Source organism: Aedes aegypti, chromosome 2, assembly GCF_002204515.2.
Source record: "Aedes aegypti strain LVP_AGWG chromosome 2, AaegL5.0 Primary Assembly, whole genome shotgun sequence".
Lineage (NCBI taxonomy): Eukaryota > Metazoa > Arthropoda > Insecta > Diptera > Culicidae > Aedes > Aedes aegypti.
In genome coordinates, this window is record NC_035108.1 from 402058618 (window position 1) to 402080024 (window position 21407).

The 21407-nt window shown below is 37.5% G+C and overlaps 1 protein-coding gene across 5 annotated transcripts in view; it reads left to right on the top strand.

Annotated features, from left to right (window-relative positions):
• The window catches only part of LOC5575298 (toll-like receptor Tollo), a 476821-nt gene extending 463558 nt beyond the window's left edge, over window positions 1-13263 (top strand). For all 5 annotated transcript variants that reach the window (XM_021847153.1, XM_021847156.1, XM_021847157.1 and 2 more), the window contains one exon: window positions 10521-13263. In XM_021847153.1, coding sequence (XP_021702845.1) covers window positions 10521-10696 — 176 coding nt within the window. In that variant the 3' untranslated portion in view covers window positions 10697-13263. The remainder of the gene's footprint in view (window positions 1-10520) is intronic.
• Window positions 13264-21407: the final 8144 nt, after the last annotated feature.

A 21407-nucleotide genomic window follows, 5' to 3' on the forward strand; every position in this document is an offset into this window, starting at 1 on the left:
AACTGTAGAAAATACCCAGGAATTTCTCCAAAGATTCTTTTAGATATTATTCAATGAAGGTCTAAGTCCTCCATGATTATATCAGGTGATTCTTCCATCGATTTCCTTAGTAACAAGTGTAGAATTCGGTACAAGGTAGAATAAAAACATTCTCGGACAGCTTACGTACACTGACCTGATATTCCACCAACACTTCTTAAGCTCTAATTTTGAGTGCGTGTCCTGAAGGAATTGTAATAGTTTATTGGTACCGCTAATAAAAATGCACACAATCTTGTAAAATATGAACCAAGCTCAAACAATAACAAATTTTTGAAACGTTTTAGGTTTGGTTACTAGATTATAAAATCGTCAACAATCAGTCAAAAAGGAAGTATTTCATTTGAAATATTCCTTACGCAGAACCTTAGTTACGCAGCTTTAAGTGAATACCCCTATTAAAAATATTTAGTCTATGCTCAAGTAACAAATTTTTTTTTTCTCTTGAAAAAGGGCCCCCACACGATAATGGCCCCCGGGACCCTACATTTATAAATCCGGCCCTGTGCATGCACAATATCGGTGTAATTTCTTGGATCCGATTTTGACTGATAAAGGGGCGCGCCTGTGGAGAGTGTACCCACCACATTCTTCAAAGGGTATGAACAGCGGAACCTTTCAATTAGCATCCTGTCCTGCGATCAAGTTAGTAATTACGACTGTAAAAAACGGATTCGTCATCACTTCTCAATAGTGATAAGGTAACACGACATGCACTAAACCAAGGGCACGTGATATACTACAATAGATCAAATATTGGTCGCAGTGGTTTATGTTCCGAACAGAAAATTTACGACTCGTACTTTAAAAATCATCAACCTCTACTTTGTTCCGTAAACTACTTTTACTATAGCGGCGATCAGAGGCCGCTGTATTTCAAGCATGTCACAACGGAACCATAGACAACCATAGTGTTGGCCTTCAAACGGGTCCCACAGAACAACACTTGCAGCTATAATATCAGGATGATCAGGCTCAAAAGGAGACTTTATTCCATCGTAACTTTTGAAGATTTATCCTTTGAAGGAAGCACCACACTAGACAACGAACTAGCAAGCAACGCCCAGTGGCACAGTCGGAAGACATTCCTCACGAAATTTTCCGGCCTGCAGCGGGAATCGAACCCACACTACTTAACACGATGCGGCTAAAATGCCCGGTGACACTAACCGCACGGCTATGAAGCCCACACATATTATGACTAACCTTGTCATAATGTGACAGATAAACAGACGTAACAGCCAAAACAATTATCAGTTTAAAACATAGTCACGTAAACATACACGCCCAATGCTGCCTAAATACTTCATTTGGCCAACCGCGAACTAGGTGGCGGTAGTGAGCAAACGTCAAACTCGAACAGAAGCAATGCCAAGCGCCACGAGTGGCCAGTCGGCCAACTACCAGATATAAGATTTGGGCGCTGTTTTGTTGTGCGATAAAAATAATTAGAGTTTTGCGTAGAGCAAAACGAAATTTGACATGAAAGAAATATTAGCTGAAAACCTAGCTTTTTCTTTTTCTTCTAATATTTGAAATAAAAAATGTTAAAGCCAAAGTCATTAAATGCTCATAAGGAACCGAACTATTATCTCCTTACCTTCTCTGCCGTTATACGCATAATTGTCCCATGTTCCAAAATATGCAATCGAGAAAAACGCGTTTAAAGATTTTAACACATTTAGGCCTCGTATTGACCAGGTGTGTGGTAAATTAAATTAAAATCTTCACAATAGTATAAAGAATAGCGTGTTTATTAGAGTCAAGAGTTTATATTATGGGAATAAAGCGAATTTAGCTACGAAATTCAAAATGGGACTGTTATGCCTAGAAATACGGGGTTTTTGGTGAATTTCTACGCATAACAGTCCCACTGAGAGTAGTGACCAATTATGTGCTAAGCATACTGCTGTAGATGACCATTCTTACGTATAGATTGTACCGAATGTAGAGGACGTATATCCTCAAGATTATGTTAAGGCACCTAGTGAAGGCTCAAGTGACATGTGCCTAACGGAGCCACGTGTGGGAAAGTGAAAAAAAAACGATTTTATAGTTTGGGATGGAAAGCAAGTTTTTCTGTATGTGTGATAATGAGAAAATGTATGAATTAGTGAAAGAAAGAGTGGATGAGTAAGTTAAAGAGCTTATAAGATGTAGTAAATTCCTAAATCGACTCTTCCAGCTGCAGGCTTGACAGAAACTCATCTGCGAATTCAAGGTTATTCTGCGGAGTAAATATTTGACTCAAAATTCACGACACAAATCTTCACACGATTTGACATTTATTTTGACTTTGTTTGCAATACATATCATGATTATCATGATATTTGATACATCGCAAATTAGGTTTTAGAACCATCAACATATTTGCAACTATGTATAACAGAGCCAACTATGCGGAATAACCCAGTAATACACTCAGAATTTGATCTAGAATCGAATGAGCGGTGTGGAGCAAAAACGATTTTTTGAACCACTCTACCCAGTATGCGGCCAGGTCATCCTATTCTTCTTTTGACTTCATCAAGTTTGATATGTCGCAAGATAGGTCTCAAGACCGCCAATATAATGACCACTTTCTCTGGGGAACAGGGTATCCAAAACAACCTGGCATGTTATCAAGTCATCCAGGAACCTTTGAATCACCCTTCTTTAGCCTTGATTTGTGAATTTATGAAGTTTGGTGTTGCCAGCTAGGTTTCAGAACCGACAGTTTAGAGGCCATTTCACTCAGGAAACCGGGAATTCAGAACAATCCGACATGTGATCAAGTCATTCAAATACATTTGAACCACCTGTAGACTTGATTTGCAAATTCATGAAAATTGATATGTTGCAAGCCAGGCTTCAGATTCACCAATATAATGGCCACTTCCACCAGTGAACCGGTATTCGGAACAACCCAGTATATGGCAAAGTCATCAAAAAACGATCGAACTACTTTTATTTGGATTTACTTTGCTAAATCATGAAGTTGATTTGTCGCAAACCATGGACTCGAAATTATAGTGGTTACTGATTCTTCAAGTGGGATTATTTCAGTACTCTTCGTGATGCATCCAAAATTACAGTGAATTTCTAATCGATGACGGCGGTTCAAAAAAATTGTGATTTATGAATGGGAAATAATATAATGATATTGAAAATTTCAATCAAATTTGACGTCAGACTCTTTCAATGGAAGGTCTCTAAGGTCTCTATTTTGTTCCTGATCCTGATCATCATGATGACTTATTTTCCTAAGAATGTACTAGGTGTTTTCTAGATATTTGCACAAATCCTTCAAACGAATTCTCTAGCTGTCACTCTACAAAATCTTACCAAAAATTCTTTGGAGGTGTTCTAAACGTAAGTCTTGGAAAATATACTATGGAAATTAATATAAAAATCACCGCAAAATCCTGGAAGACTTAGGACTTTCTTGAAAAATATCTAAAAGAATCTTTGGAGATATTCCTAATAGAATCTCTTAGGTTATTTCTATGGTTATCCTTGGAAACATCCATATTATATTCTTCTTGGCGGAATTCCACTCAAAATAATCATTTCACGAACTCCTGCAGAAATCTTCGGAATAATCTCTGAATCTTTGGAAAAGCACACAATTTTCACAAAATTCTTAGAGGTAATCATGAACAAAACAAACAGTATTACGAGCAGTAATACTGTCGTAATTTCACGAGAAATTACAAAAAAAAGTGAAATATTTGGTCTGATTCAATGATGAACAATCAAATTCTTATCTTCTGGTTCCTACTAGGTTTCATTTTGTGTGTTTGTTACCTGTTTGGCCCATTTCGGTCTCTTCTTGGTTCCTGTCTGGTCTCTTTTTTGTCTGTTTTTTTCACCTAGAAGTCTCTAGAGTTCCTATATGCAAGGCATTTAAATACTACCATATCTTCAGGGTGATCGATAGTCATTTCCAAAATAAATATTTAAATAATTAAGTGAAGTAAAAGCACTTAATTATTTAAATATTTGTTTTGAAAATGACCCTATCGAACTGCAAATATATAAATTGCATTCGAAGTTCTTTGAGAATGCTTTCGTTGCAGTTGGAATAATAACGTTATGAAATCGTTGGGAATTTAAGCAAAAGGATTACACTCAACTTGTTCATCCAAATCGTTTTTGAATATTTCTTTATCTTTTAGTTTCTCGTGAAGTCAACCAAATCCAAATATATTGTGCCAAATATATATGTCAAAAATGAATACTTCAAAGCATATGATGCGATTTTAAAAAAAGTATGTACTATTGCCTTGCTTCTAATTATTCGTGAAAGTTAAACTACTAATAGGTTTGTCGAGATTTGTTGTGGCCCCGAAAATGTGCCATGGCCCCCAGCCCCGCGTGAATGCGGCTCTGATCATAAAGATAACAAGGAAGATATAAGAGATAAGATTAACAAACTTTTTTCAATTTTGATTCTTTATATTCCCCAAGCAAAGCTGTAGATCATATTGAAAACTTATATTGCTGAGATGCAGTAGATTTTGATAACTCAGTTTGCTGTAAGTTTCGTAATTTTAACGGTTGAAATATCAAAAAACGAAAGAGCAGGAAATGGTCCCATGAAATCAAATTGAAAACTATTTTTGCTATCAGAAAAAGCAAATTTAAAACCTACGATTGATACTAGTAGCACTCAATATTAATAACAATGGAATGGTGTTTGTGTGTCACAAGTAGGCTTGAGACCGGGCTCAAGGATTTGAATAAAACCCTCACTGTTGCATTTGGCCAAGATTTCGAAGTGTTCGTGTGTTGCAACAGTCGGGTAAACGGGAGAGAGCCTATTAATATTTTTTTCCTAGAATCATTTCTATGGATGTTTTTATGACGTTTTTCATAAGCCTATTTAATGACATTACGAGATTATCGGGATAACAACAAAACGAAAACAAAATGTGATATCGATCATAATAATCTTCTAAAATTAACGGCTTTTCAGTCTTACGGATGAATCAAAACGCTACGTTTTTTTTTTAAATCCAACGTTTCGGCCATAACTTCTTCAGGGATCTACAAATTTATTGGACGATAGTTATAATAATTTATGAGCGAAAACATTTTATTAAAAAACTCACATAAAGGTGTACCGTTTCTCGTATCACGCTCAAAGCTTTGCGATCGGTTGTCGCTTTTATGGGGTTCTCTTCCTGGTTGCCTACATTAAGGTGAAACATCTCGGAATCCAAAGATGGCCGTCACAATGGCCGACTTGTGCCCCTACTCACGTTGGGAGTAGGAAATATTTGGCAAACGTTTCTGATCTTCTTATTTTAAGCTTTGTGCTAGTGCACAAAGCCAAAATTAAAAGTTCACTGTTGTTGGATACTCTCTTCGCGAGATTTGTGCCTTTGAAGTTTCAGCGCAATCTTAAAAGTTGATTCCAAACTGTGTCACCTTAAACGTTATCATTAGTGGCGCAAAGCTTGAGCCTACCTTCTGATACGTTACCGTATCATTTACACGGTTGCGTTGGTGGATAGTCACTGTTTTTATCTATCACTATCTGTTTTACTACTTTACACCAATATGGAAACTGAAGTATTTGAGACAGAGATATGGATATGATAGTATAGTGTACAAGGAGCTATTTTTGAGTGTATGGAGAGGGAGAGGAATTGTGTAGCTCGCTATTGCTTTGGGACATTTGTGTTGGCTGTGAGAAAACTATACGATGGGTCGATGGATATTCCGTTGGTTGTTGTACTGTTGGGGCTAGAGATGATGGTGGCGAATCGAAAGTAGTGGGCATCGGTGGTAGCGGTGGAGGTGGTGGAGGTGGTGGAGGAGCTGGATGCTGTAATGATGGGCTTGTTTTGGCTGTTTTTCTGGATCTCGTAGCAATCGTGTGGAGGAGTCCTGTGTAGGTCGCACTAATACCATCTACATCTGTCCTATAGTTGACTGTGTCCAGGGTACTGTGAATGTGAAAACATTCAAGCATTGGAAGTCGGTTTGCAGTGAACGTTTGATCTACGATTTTCGTTTGATCTAATCCGAAACGATGTTGATATTGTATGCAGTGATCAACAAGGGCTGTTTTGTTGGTAATTTCCAATATTGCATGGTCATTGTATGTGTGACCGGCATCCAAAAGTCGCTCTAGTTTGTTGACGTTCGACTTGTGACCACTGATCCGAGTTTTTAATTTGTTGGTGGTCATTCCTATATAGCATCCACTGCAATTTTTACAGGGGATCTTATAGATTACGTTGTGGTGCAACATCGGTTCTATTGGATCCTTTACATTCGTAAACAGCATTTAAGCAGTTCTTTTGTTACAGTTGGCGATTCGTATTAATGGATAATCTTCCTTTAAAGACTTCGTGATGCACTGGCTTTATTCTGGAACGTAAGGAATTGCTACATAGGAGAACAACTGAGCTGATTGGTCTTCCTCCGTTGTTGTGCTCTGGACCTCTATGTTGTTGGTTGATGATGTGATGACACGATTCCAGATGCGGTTCACTAGCGTTGAAGGGTAGTCATTCCGACGGAGATGCATGAAAACTAGACTACGATGTTGTTGTTCGTTTGGATGGGATGATAGATTCTTAACACGCATGATGAAATTGGTGACGACGTTGATCTTTTGTTGCATCGGATGAAATGAGAAGTAATTCAATAATCGTCCCGATGCGATTGGCTTGCAATACCATTCGGTTGATAGCGATTGGTCTGTTGCTCTGATTACGAGCATATCTAAGAAGGGTAGGCGTCCCTTATTTTCTTCTTCGACCGTAAATTGAAGATGATCATTGTAGCTGTTGAACGCATTTAGGGTGATTGCTACTTTATCCCGTGGTATAACCAAAAAGAAATCATCCACGTATTTCTTCAGGAATGGTAAGGGGAAAACCTAGACCTGGAACAACTGTCGCTATCAATTTGTTAAGCACAATATCTGCCAGGATTGGCGATAAAAGGCTTCCCATGGCTGTACCAAATTTTTGGGAATAGAATTTGGAACGAAACGTGAAAAAACTGTTGTTCAGGCAGAAACTAACTATTTCTAGAAACAGGTACATGTTGATTCTTGTATGTTTCTCTATTTCGGTCCAATTTTCCCTAATTGATGTCAATATTAGGTCCTTCGGAACGTTCGTAAAAAGGGATATCACATCGAATGACACTAAGATGTGGTTCTCGGGGATCCTCATACCTTTGATTTCAGTGGCAAAGGTGAACGAGTCTCGGATGTTATACTCACTGTGCGTTGCTGCTTAGAAGATGTTGCTGATAAATTTTGATAGCTGATAAGTGGGACTCGTAACGTTTGGCACTACAGGTCTCAGCGGAAGGTTTGGTTTGTGTGCTTTAGGTAAACCATAAATACGGGGACAGATGGCCGTATTACTCTTCAACTTGTATGTCATCTTCTCGTCGATCAGTTCCAGATCTCTCAATCGTTTGACGAATTGATTGTTCTTAACTTCGACACTTCCTGTTGGATCCCTGCTGAGCTGTTCATATGTATTCCGGTCCTACACCAGTTGCTTCTTCTTTCTGTCGTAGTCTTCCAACTCCATGATGACAGTTTTATTGCCTTTGTCGAATCTGACGATGCAAATATCCTGATTTTCCGCCAGAAACTTTCGAGTGGTTTTCATAGCCGATTTGCAGAACTTCGATGTAGGGGTGTCCTGGTTAAGAACGTTGGGCCGATTGAGGAAATTTTGGATACGGTTGACTATTTGACAGCGATTTCTGTCACGTACTTCTTTTTCTGGATTGGTTTTTATAATTGCTTCAACGCCCGCCATAATGTAGAAAAATGGTATCTGGGATATATCGGTGTAAGGTAGGGTGAATTTCAGCCCTAAGCTCAACAGCGTTAAGGTTTCAGTCAGGACGTTTTTGGTTGTAGCATTCAGAACCGCCATTTCATTCATGGATGGTAACATCTGTGGTTCGTTGCGTGGTCTCTCAATGAGTCGTAGTAATTTTTTCGAAGTTGTAGTCAAACCTTTCGACTGCGCATGGTGGCTTGGGTTTCGAAAAACTCGCCTGAGATATTCCAGCCTATCTTTTCTGTGATACGGCTTCTCAATTCATTGAAATTTGTATTGCACTGATTTATGACGTACCATGTGTGCTTAATCTCTATGTTTAGCAGTGACTTCTTGAGACGATTAATGGCTTTTTCCAGCTGTTGCATGTAAGGACTCCGCTCTTCAAGGAGTGGGAAAATGCATTTAAGGGTATTCACGATGTGACTCGGAAAAACGCCATTTATACGACAGCTGATCAAAAAGTCTTTTCTAGTGCCCATTTTACCGAGCTTGAGGTTAAAATCGGCAAACGTTTTCATCAACTTAACAGTTTCTTTTCCATAGGTGTTTTGTATATTCCGGAAGAACGTTCCTCGATGGTCAGCCATGATGAGATAGTATATATTAGAATACGACTGTTGTGTAACTTCTAAAATTAATCTAAATCTAAATTCTTAATTTAAATCCAATGTTTCGGCCATTGGACTTGGCCTTCTACAGGGATCTACAAATTTATTGGACGATTGTTATAATAATTTATGAACGAAAACATTTTAGTAAAAAACTCACATAAAGGTGTACCGTTTCTCGTATCACGCTCAAAGCTTTGCGATCGGTTGTCGCTTTTATGGGGTTCTCTTCCTGGTTGCCTACATTAAACGTTATCATTAGTGACGCAAAGCTTGAGCCTACCTTCTGATACATTACCGTATCATTTATACGGTTGCGTTGGAGGATAGTCACTGTTTTTATCTATCACTATCTGTTTTACTATTTTACACCAACATGGAAACTGAAGTATTTGAGACAGAGATATGGATATGATAGTATAGTGTACAAGGAGCTATTTTTGCGTGTATGGAGAGGGAGAGGAATTGTGTAGCTCGCTATTGCTTTGAGACATTTGTGATGGCTGTGAGAAAACTATACGATGGGTCGATGGATATTCCGTTGGTTGTTGTACTGTTGGACTAAGTGAAAATCTTGAGTACCGGCCAAAATATACTGGTCCAATAAGCGGGTTCTAAGTCATTCGATACAGACACCAGAGAACTACCAATATCTTCTATCGGACTCTAAAATCGACTCAAAATATGCAATTATTAATCAGATTATTGCTTTTTGACACTTGTTCCGCTCTGTCTGCACAAAAATTGTTGCAATTTCTGACCACCCATCCAAATATAATAAATGGTCAAAAATCAAAATCAAACGGATCGAATTTAGTAATATTTATTATTTTCTTTTGATGAATGAGAAGATGAATCATTCGATGTTAAAAAATATAATAAATCACTTGAAATGTTCTCCATTTCCTCCCATTCCTCAGCGCACTGATCATTTTCGCTGTTATGTCAATAAGCCCTTGGTTCACTCTGACTGCATACTTTTATGGATTTGCATTGATCATCCATAGTAAATTTTTTACTTATTTCTCTCAGTTTACGACATTCCTCAAATCTGTTAAAAGTGGAATGGAGGGAAAGTAATTTCGCATCTATTGAAAGAATAATCCAATTTTCCACAGTTTTGCACTTGGTCTACTCTGACTTAACGCCGACCATGTAGAGGAATACGAATTAGACTCGCTTACAAATCCTCTGCCCCTAAATCAGTAGGAAGTTGTACAGAACACCTAAAGTCGCGTTCTACAACACTCAGTTTCAATTATCTTGTTGAGGAGATGACCATGCGAAAGTTAATTATGGATTGACGCACTCGTTTTCAAAAATATCACATGTTAATTGAGAGTTTAATGCATGTTCTACCTACGGATATTGAACAGAGTAGCGTTTGATCCTTCGACCTTGACGCTTGCTCCTGCGGAGGCGGGCAATGAGGGAAGGATCAAACATGTCGCGCGTCGTTCGTTAAGAGAAATAAAAAAGCTTCGCGGATCGTTAGTAGTGTTTGGACTATTGATCGCGTCGCTTGCTCTTGCGTGGGCGAGTGACGAACACTTGTTCGGCGTACAATGCGATTATCGAATAATTTCGCGAACCCGGTTAGGCGTGATTATATCATGGATCGCATCACCGACCATTGCATTGGTGACTCCCAGATCTCTACCTTATCCCACTAACCCAATATCCTTTCCATGACAACTGTGGAGATGCAGAGGTGTCTCGGTCTCTAGTAACAACGGTAGTCACACTAACATTCCTTCCCTTCCCCCGATGACCGTCAGGACGTGGCCGGCGCCGTTGTTGACTTTTAAATTTGAGCTCTGGATTTGTGCATATTGAAGAATGGTAAGCTAATCCCTAGCCCCATTCTTTAATTCCCTGTGCAACTTCGATTGTTCTGGTCAATCACGGAGTAGCAACTACGAACTGTACGGTCATCTACGCTTATGCTTATGCTTATATTCTACCTACGGATATTGAACATTTCGTATTTACCGACAATTTTGAATGTTTTTCCTTCCCAAAACAGAATAGTAACCAAAAATTGTACTGCCATTCTTATCCACAGACACCATGATGGAGAAGAACGGCACCGAAACGTCAATCCTGACGGCGGCCGGCAGCGAAATCAACTTCAAGTTCCCCTACACCGATCGGGTTTGCACCATCGATGAAATGTGCATCCCACCGCCTCCTCCCCCACCGAGCAAGCCTCCCGCCAACGTCATCGAGCGTTTCGATTAACGAACGGAGCAACGCCCGAACTCGTCCGGCACCGATGATGGCGCCCTCTCGGAAGGTCCCACGACCACCATCACCACGGTGGCCATCATCGGAGACGATTCTTCGGCAGCGTCGGCATCGATCATGGGCATCGGAACTTCCTCCAGTGCCATCACAACCAGCAGCAGTTTGGACGGTAGCAGTACTTCTGGGGGTGGAACGTGTGCCGTGGGGGCTGCAACCGGTGCTGCATCGGTTGGTGCTCGCGGGGCGACGGTTCCACTTCGTGGTATTTTAAGAAAAAGCAAGGATGTGTTTTAGGATTAAGGGTGCCGTCGAAGACGCGGCCGTAAGCTAGTGTGTGTAAATATGGTCAATGAGAGATTTTTTATTTAAGCATCCACATGTAGTCAGTAAGGAGAACTGTGCGGAAGATTTTGTGTAGGAACCTTGAACCATGCGTCTCCATTAGGAGGTGGGTAATCGTCAATGGGAAATTCTCGCTGAACTTTTTTGAACGACCTATCTCACAATGAGATTTGGCTACCCATTATATGTTCTGGACTTTGAATAGATTTGTGAGAATTCCATTAAAATCTGCTGATATTTTTGGAAATTGGAAACTAAAAGATCACAAAAATTGTATCGTGAAAAATAAATCGGGCCGCAATGGTTAATAAAAAAAAGTGGCAGCCCTTGAAAATGCTGTCAGATAATCGGACATTGCAAAATTCGGTGATTTCGAAGCACGAGCGAAGTAAGCGAAGAAAAACATCGCATCTGTATTGGTCCATGACTGGCTATGTTTCGCACGTTTTAACAACAATGATAGAGCTATAGAAGTAGACGGTACACAGACTTTCATGATGTGTAGCGGATCATGATGGTTACAGAGAGCAATAAGTGAAACATTCTCTCAATTTTCTCAGAATTTACCTCCTGCAGATAATAGATTGAAGAGATAGTAAATGAATAGAGGCTCTCAATGTAAGATAGATCATTTTTAAAAGTTCAGCAATAATTATGAATTAACTTATGTTAAGGTATGAACAATATTTATGTACGATTGACAACAAAGAATATGATTTTTTTGTGGGAGAAACATTGAACGAGTTCAAAACAAATGGCTCTAATTCATTTCCATTTTGTGTACAAAAGATAACCATATAACACACATAACTCTGAAGGGATGCATGGTCAAACAAACTAATTAAAATACGGATTCCTCCATCAACAGGAAGCACCACCCCACTTTAGACAAGTGAATCTCGACAAATTAACTGTAATTAGTCACTAATGAGCGTTTTGTCGACACCACCATCACCGCCAGAATGACAAATGATTTCTTAAGTGAGACAACTTGTAAATATATACATGCAAGCGCAGACCCGGAAGGGGAAACCACACCACACTGTAAAAAGCAGATTCACCCAAACTGTAACTACTCAGTAACGCAAAGCGGAACAAACGAAACGGAAGCCGTTTTTAATACCTAACAGGAAATGCGGGGGAAAGTGAGTGGAAAATTCCTCCCCATTTTCCCCGGCATCCATCATCGCCCCCGAGAAAACACGACGGATTTAGTGTTTTTAGACGCTCGTGTAAGCTGTGTGATAGGGTGATCCATAATGATAAAACTACGAAAATCTTCAGTTGCACCCTCCAAAGTCCTCCTGTAAACAATTTTGAAGTTTGTATGGAGAATATCAACAAAATACATGAAAAAACGGTTCGAACTACATTTTAAAACACAGGTGGCCCTGTAGTCGATGAATTTCTTTCATAATTGATTTGAATTTTTTTTCAAGGTATATTTTTTTTGTTAATGAACAGAAAAACTTCCTATTTGTTGCAGTATTTTCTTTATTGATTAGAGAATTTTCAAAATAATAATGGAATGTTATCAGAATTATATTTTTTCATATATTTAGTCATTTTTTTCCCTACAAAATTTCAAGCTCGTTTAGGCCCCTTGTAGAGTTGACGGATAAGCTCAAATTTTCGCAGTAGCTTCTGGGGATCCAAATGATCAAATTTGGGAGGTGTAACTTAAGATTTTCACAAGTTTTTTTCTCATATAAAATGGGCCACCCTACTCTGTACGGTACCTAGTGGAATGTGAAAATGTTTATCCCCAAATCACCCCTCTCCTCCTGGATGCTGGCCATACTGGCGGGCAAATCCTCGGTAATTATGAGCGAGTGAGAGTGCGAAATCTAAAAGTGCAAACGAGCGGAAGAGTCTGTTAAAGTAGCGAACTACGAACGGAGCACAAGATTAATGAGTCATTCTGCTACTTTCTGGTAGAGATCTGGTATATTTCTCTTCTAGGGAAGAAGTAGGCCGCACGAGACGATTCCATGGAAGCGAGTTTCATATTCATTACGGTACGATTGCCTAATTACTAGCAGGATCGTTTGTTTTGAGGAATGTGGATGTGTGCGTGTGTGAGTGTATTAGTAGTATTAGTTAGTAGGAAGAGTTTATTATATTCGAACGATTGGAGAAACGAGTTTGTCGGATTAGAGTTGCTCGTTCATTCTGTAACTTTTTGGAACGTATCAAATAAAAGAGATTTTTGTATGAAATGTATCTGTTAAAGAATTATTTGTATCGATGACACATCCAGCATCATACCCTGTGATTAGGTAAGTATTTACTCCCGGCAAATGTAAGGCTGTTTGCAATGACTATCATCATTTGAGATTCCATTCAAGAGAACCTTGATCAAACGTTACGTTGTCGTAAAATGGTTTACAAATAGTTTACGAATTTTGCAGTAAAATGATGATCTGCGCTATTTGTAAGGAATTCTTGATTCTCTCAATAGAGTTCGAAATCTCCTGCCTAAATATTGCAGATTCGGCTACTCTAACCACGATTTGCGAAACTCTTTGCTTCGATGCTTGAGCAACCTGACTGGGAGTTGCTAAGATATATTGCTCGAAAAATAGCATTGAATTACAATAGAAAAACAAGGGAAAAGTTCATATCAGGCATGAGCACAGATGATTGTACCATTCGTGGTTTATAATTCATGCGGGAATAAAACCAAAGTGAATTAATATAGGAAATGTCACAAAATTTCTAGTAAAGATTCGACCAGGAACATTCCCATGCATTGCTCTAGACAGGGATTAACCAAAATTTATTTTAAAGATTTTTCGAAGAATTCACATTTGATTTCAATAGTAAATTATTCCAGAAATTCTTCAAGTAATTTAAGTTAAGAAGAAATATTAAAATTTCTCCAGGAACGGCTTCTGAGTTTCCTTCATGAATTTTGCAGAAATTCTTAGATAATTGTATTTTTCTTCCCTAGAATTTTTTTTCCAAATTTCCCATCTCGGTTATTTCTAGGAATCACGCAGCCATTACATATAAAAATTACATGCAGAAATTTTTCCAGGTTGTTTTTTTTTGGTGTTCCATCAATGATTTATCCAAGATAACGTTTTTCAAAGTTCATTCTTTCAACTATCCAGGAATTAAAAAAAAATCATCTCGCATTTTATTTAGCATTTTTTTTATTTTCTCAGGGACATATAATAAATGTCATGTTAAACATGTAGCATTGATTTCTCCACGAATTGGTCCTGTGATTTCCCTATGGGCTTCTCTTATACTTTTTATAAATATTTTCCCAAATAAGCATAAGCATTGGTGACCGTACAATTCGTAGTTGGTACTCCGTGATTGACTGGGATATTCAAAATTGTACAGGAAACTAACATATGTAGCTTGAGACTAGCATATCATCATCAATGAACCCGAAAAAAATATATTTCAAACAGTTGGATACGATTTTTTTGAAGTTTAAAGATTATTACAAGAGTATGCGACAGTAGACGGGGTTGGTGGTCTAATGGCTACCGCATCTGCTTCATAAGCAGAAGGTCATGGGTTTAATCCCAGGCCCGTCCCTTTCCTCGTACTTTGTAGTTGTATCTTTCACTTGCTTCTATCTATCACCCTTAATATATCACAGTTGATCTATCACAGTTCATAGCATTTGCTAGAACCTGAGACGGACAGAAATAAACCGTTTCCCTACACTTCCATTCTTTCATCATTATAGCACGCCTTTCCTTACGCCTGATACATAGGCAGTCTGCTAACCAAACCAGCAAGCCTCTCTGCCATTAAAAATACCCAACCCCCCTTCACCCTTCCCGCATGAACTGGTGTAGACGCAGTGGTATATGTGGTCTACCTGGTGGGGGGGGGCAGTTGAATGCATCGTCAATTCCTTCCCCTTCCCCTCATTGGTCTGCATTCTGACGTGGCAGGCACCATTGTCGCCTAAAAATAGAAGATCACCAGCACTTATACACTGAGGGTGTCTGTTAATCCCAAGCAGTCATCTGGTTGGTTCCCTGTTCAAGTGCAACTGATTTGGCGATACTGTAGTAGCAACCACAAGCTCAAGTTCAAGCTCACCAGAGTATGCGACAGTCAAAGATTTTCTGACTCTTAGCGACCAAAACCTTTGATTTTCTTGCTTTAGTACATTAACTAGGTTAGTAAAACCGTAATACCGAATTTGTCCAACATAAAGCAGTTATGTTAGATTGCATTTTAGTAATCAGAAATTACTTTTACCTACGAAAAGTATAAAAATAGCGCTTGTGAGTGTTAAATAAACGTTCGTCAAATTTTCGCATTTCCAGGAATTCATCTAATGCCAATTTTAAAGCTTGCTGTTATTTATTAGGAAACTTGAACCTTCATCTATAGAATCCAAACAAAATTTCTCGTAATAAACCTTCTTGATTGCCACCAATTTCTACAATGGATCTTATAAGAAATAAATTCTATACAAATCCTAAGCAAGAAAACCAAAGGAAAAATGAATGATAATCTTTTCAAGAATTTGTGGAGTTTGTTTAATAAAATTCCACGGAAAGTTGGAAAAAATTTCCATAGTGAAATTCCAATACACGATTTTGGTGATCATGAAGAAATTCATAGATCTTGAAGAAGTAGTTGAAAGTAATTCTAAAACTACGAACTAGGTACGTAGGGAACGATTCCAGAAAGAAATAATAAAATAATGGAGTAATTCTTACATCAGAGAAGATTCTCTAGATAGAGATCGTTGGAGCAGCTCTGGATGGAAACCACGAAGTAAATAAATTGTAGGGTTTCAGATAAAGATAAATTTTTAAAAAATATTATCGGAGAGTATTTGAAAAAAAAGATGCAGGATGGAAAGGATTCTTGAAAAAATCTTGATTTGATGTCTGCATATAAAACCTTGAAAATATTCACGATATGTCAAGTCACTGAAAGCATTCAAAAGATAACATTTTAAGGAGTCAGTTGAATTGTTTATTCTAGCCAAGAGGTTCAATTTTTTTGGCAAAAAATGTGAGTATGGGGACAACAAAATTTCCTAACTAGACAGGATCCTAAGGTAGGGCAAACGCTCCCTTAGTGGAGGTAGCTCCAATAGTGGAGGTAGTGTGTTTTGGCATGTTTCGCGCTAATAAATGATTATGTGATATTTTTGTATTATGTACGATTCGAAAATGATACAAGTAATCGAATAATATTCATGAAATTTAACCGTAAAACTATTTAAAACAATTATTTTGCTTAATTTTTTTGCTCCTTTGCACCTATAGTGGTGCATCAGTACCCATAGTGGAGGTTCCCATAAGAAATCAATGGTTTGCGCCACTAAAGGAACCATCCTTAAAATATACCTCCACTAAAGGAACAGTGTTCCTATTATTGGTGCAAGGCTTTTTGCAGGGAAATTTCAAATGAATCGTGATTTTTATACATTTGAATGATAGAAGGATTTGAGATCTATCGAATGATACGTTAAAATCATATATTTCATGATCTTAACACCGTGTTTTAGCAGTTTTCCCTTAGGTGCGACACTAATGGTACAATTGCCCTATTTGCAAAATAAAAGTTTTATTTTACTTGCGCAAACTGTTGGCAAAATATTGAACCTCTTGGTTAAAATAAACATTTTTTCCGAAGACGCCATCTTTCTAAGTGGTCAAGATGCTGAGTTGGCCGTAATACAAAAGTTTCACGCACACTAGCAAAATTCTCAAATCTCCCCCCCCCCCCTAACCCATGTGTCTTATAAGAGACCTATCTGTATTGAGCTTTTTCGATCCATTTTTAGTGTTCACAGCGTAAAAAATAATTGTACAGTTGATTCTCCCTTACTCGATATTCGGTATCTCAATATCGAGTTAGAGAACCAAAGTAAAAGTTGGTTTTCATGGCTAACTCGATGGTCCCTTGGATAGCAATTGCTCTGATTTTGTGTTCTGTAACTCGATACCTCCTTAACTGGTCCCTTCAATATCGTATAAGGGAGAGTTAACTGTATGTCGTTTTCCCGAACGCAATGTGTAACACATAATATATACTTAATCTTTGCTCAATATTCGACTTAAGAAACGTGTAAATACACTGCGCAACACGTTTTTGTCTCAAGCACCAAAATACCGATATTTACTTAATTAAGGATTGCTGAGTCCATTGCTGTTTGCAGAAATATCGGGACACGTCTAGTTTTTGAGATATTGATTGTTGAAAATGCAAAATTTGACTATTTCAGCCAACTTGCAAGTTTGTCAGCTTGTACGGCAATTTATTTGCTTAATTTGCCACATAATTCAAACTTCATGTATAAAACAATACTTATCAACAAAGTTCATTATATTTTCGATGGTAAAATATTTTTTTTTCTGGTGGTTCAGGAAAGTATTGTATTTTGCCATATAAGATAAACGAAAAATTTTATATGAAGACTGCAAGCATATCGAAAAAAAAAATGATATAAACTAAATTTTATCGTGGAATTTCAACTTAATTATTTCTAAATTTAAAGTTCATGTCCTATTTAGCATGTTTGGTAGATTATATCACAAAAAAAATTGATAAATCATATCTTAAATTTCCAAATGGCATCTGGCCGAACGGGTCGTTTGGCCGAATGCCGTTTGGCCAAATTACGAGATGTCATTCTTCTTGCCAAAATTATGAGATGTCATTCTTCTCCAAGATTAAGATAGCAACGTGTGAGCTGAAATCTGCACTATTGCCTGCGTATAGCGAATCGGTGAGCACTTACATAAAAGAAGCTCACTCTTACTTCGTTGTGAAAAGAAGATGCAAAAACTTGCAAGAACTATGAAACATTTTCTTTAGTAGGATTCGAAGTATCAAAGCAACCCAATCCTGCAGAAGTACCAATAAATTATAAACCGTTTTAGTTACTGTCAAAAGCTGACTACAAACGTGATGTAGAAACCTCTGCTAGCAGCTATTACTGCAAGCAGAGAAGTAAATATTTGCTTACATTGAGGATGTTCTTCTTTCAGCAGTAGTTTCACTAAAGAGCTAATTATTTGAATATCAACAATGATTTATCTATTATTTAAAAATAAGCTGAATCAGTTTTTTGAAATTTATTTCAAAAGCACGCCGACTGTAGTTCACTATTGTTTTCAATTTCGGCCAAACGGCATTCGGCCAAATGGCATTCGGCCAAATGACCCTTTCGGCCAAATATCGTTCGGCCAAATAACCCAAAACCGTATAATCCTACCTGCCACACGATTTACGAATGCGAAGATGGCAACTTTGGCATAGAAAGCTCTCAGTTAATAACTGTGGAAGTGCTCATAAGAACACTAAGCTGAGAAGCAGGCTCTGTCCCAGTGAGTGACGTAATGCCAAGAAGAAGAAGAAGAAGCAAGGGTGTGTATAATAATTGATTTTGCGTAAAATACGTAAACGAACTTTTGAAGCTGTTCCTTCCCTCGGAAAACCTGGCTACATCAATGCTTCATCCAGTGAAGCGATTAAACGATAGAAAAATGCAATTCCCCTAGCACGGTGCTCCAATTACCGTTATTATCAAATAAAATATACCATTCAAACGGCAGTCAGCAGTTGATTCCTAACGTTGTTCTGCACCTCTGGCCCGATTTTGAAAAAAATCCTTAGGCAGAATTTTGAGTTACGCCCTTTTGAAGTTTATATGATAGAAATCACTGAAAATATGCCATTTTTACTTGTTTAAACAAAGAGATTATACAAAAAACATTTTCATAAAAAAATCTAGACCGACATTTGGAAAGGGCCAATGCTATGATAACTTATTACTTATTAACCAATACACGAACAATTATATCTAACAATCTAACGCCTGATAGTGATTTTAGGAAATTGTCCAAAGCATTCAAATATGAATGAATAATTCTTGGACAGGATATGCAGATACGCCCTTTTGAAGTGTATGGAAAGAATATTGCATGGTGAATTCCGTTTCATCTATAATCAACGGTTAGGTGCACACATAATCATTACACCTCTGCGGTTGTTCTTATTTCATTCAATTTAGCAAGTTGCACAACATTTACACTTACACATATTGTCTAGATTGACATTATAAAAGGGCCAAAGTATAATTGAAATATATACACATCAATATAGCTGAACATCAAAGTTGATCGCAACATTCGAACATTACATATCTGTATCTACATAATTCTATATTCTATTCAATTCTATTTAATTCTTTTCTATTTTATTCAATTTTACTCTACTTAAATTTATTCTATTCTGATCCACCCTACTTGTCAAAAACTGCGCGCAAAAGAATTGAACGATACACTTTCGATGTTTGTTTGACTTTATAGCGCAGACAGGTCTGTGAAACAGCGTTATACACAGCGTTATCCGACGCCAGCTCATTATGTCAGCCTAGTCCTCGGCCAGTTGCATTGCAGAAGTCTTTTACATTAAACATGGTGATATGATATTTCGAAGATTTTGTCAGACTCTGCTCTTCCCAGCTCTCGACAAACTTGTTCAAATTACCATTTAAACGAGGATCCAGCTCAAATGAAAAGCATTTAATACAAAAAGCTTAAATTCCTTAAAATACATAAAAACTATCATATATGAGTTGAAACCCTAATTTGGACTTACCGTGAAATAATAATTCAAATCTTCATTTTTATGGATCATATGAGAAGCACGCATTAGGAGTCAGAATCTGTGCATAGCATTTTTTTTTTACAGAGCTGGGAGCGCTAAAAATCCGTACAAATATCGAAAGAGTACCGTTCAAATCTTTTGCGCGCAGTTGGTAATTTTTAAAGTGTCTATTTGTAAAAATATGTATAAGAACAAGTAGGGTTGATCAGAGTAGAATAAATTTAAGTAGAGTATAATTATTAGTATAATAGAATAGAACAGATTAGAATAGAAGTATGTATGTATGAATATATAATATAGATAAAGATAAGTGATGTTCGAGTGTTCCGGTCAACTTTGATACAGTCATTGTTCAGCTATATTGAAATGTGTATATTTCAATTATACTTTGGTCCTTTTTCAATGTCAGTATAGACAACATGTTTACGTGTAAATTTGGAATCGTTCAAATGTTACGTAACGAGGAGGTTCGGTAGTGTTACGGTTCATACATTTTCCATACATTTTCCATTACATTTTCTGTAACGTGGGGGGAGGAAAGGGTGTCTCAAATTGGAAAATTCTGCGTTACATTTGAATACAATTTGAATCATTCCTTCTATGCAACTTGCTAAATTGAATGAAATAAGAACAACCGCAAAAGTGTTATGATTATGTATGCACCTAGCTAACCGTTGATTACAGATGGAGCAGAATCCACCATATCCCATATTCCATATTCTTTCCATACATTTCAAAAGGGCGTATCTGCATATCCTGTCCAAGAATTTTACATACAAATTTGAATGCTTTGGACAATAGGGTCCTAAAGCCCTGTCCCAATTTTAGTGCCAAACGCTTAAGTTTAGGCTAAAAACACATGTTTACTCAATTTTCTAATGCTTTCCGTTGGTTTAAGCCCAAAAAACATTTTTTTAGATTTTGTCACATACTTTGGCTTAAACTCAAATTTTGGGTGTATTTTGTTTTCCGTGTCCCTTACGAAATGTCAGATAGGAACAACCCCAGTGGTCGAACGAAAACCCCTGTGGTGTTTTTGTCGACTAAGCGAACGTCAAACATGATCAAAAGTGTCAAGGTTCATTTATGGACCAAATTTTGAAATTCAAGTTTAAACATGATATAGCCATTATTTGAGCGGGAAAAATTGCTAAAGTAGTTACAGTAACATGCTTTTTAGTGTTATCAAATAAAAACAAGATTTCATTAAAAATTTTAGGACCCAATTTCCTAAAATCACTAACAGGCGTTAATTTGGTAGATATCATTTTTCGTGTATTGGCTTATTAGTAATAATCGAACAAAGCATTGGCCCTTTTCAAATGCCGGTCGAGAAAAATTTTAGAAAAATGTATATTTCAATATCTTAAACCATATAAAAAATTAAAACTACAAAATTTTATTAAAATCTCTATGTTTAAACAAGTTAAAGTGGCATATTTCGTGTGATTTCTATCATATAAACTTCAAAAGGGCGTAACTCAAAATTCTGCCTAAGGATTTTTTTAAAAACCGGCCCAGAGGTGCAGAACAACGTCAGGAATCAACTGCTGACTGCCGTTTGAATGGTATATTTTATTTGATAATAACGGTAATTGGAGCACTGTGCCTAGATATCGCTATCATAACTCTCAAGTTCATTCTTATCATATTAGATCAAAGGGCATATTGATGCCCTTCGGGAAAATCACCCCGAAGCGATTCATCCATCTTGCATGCCTTATCGACGCTGCACTCCACAGAAGAACTCTTT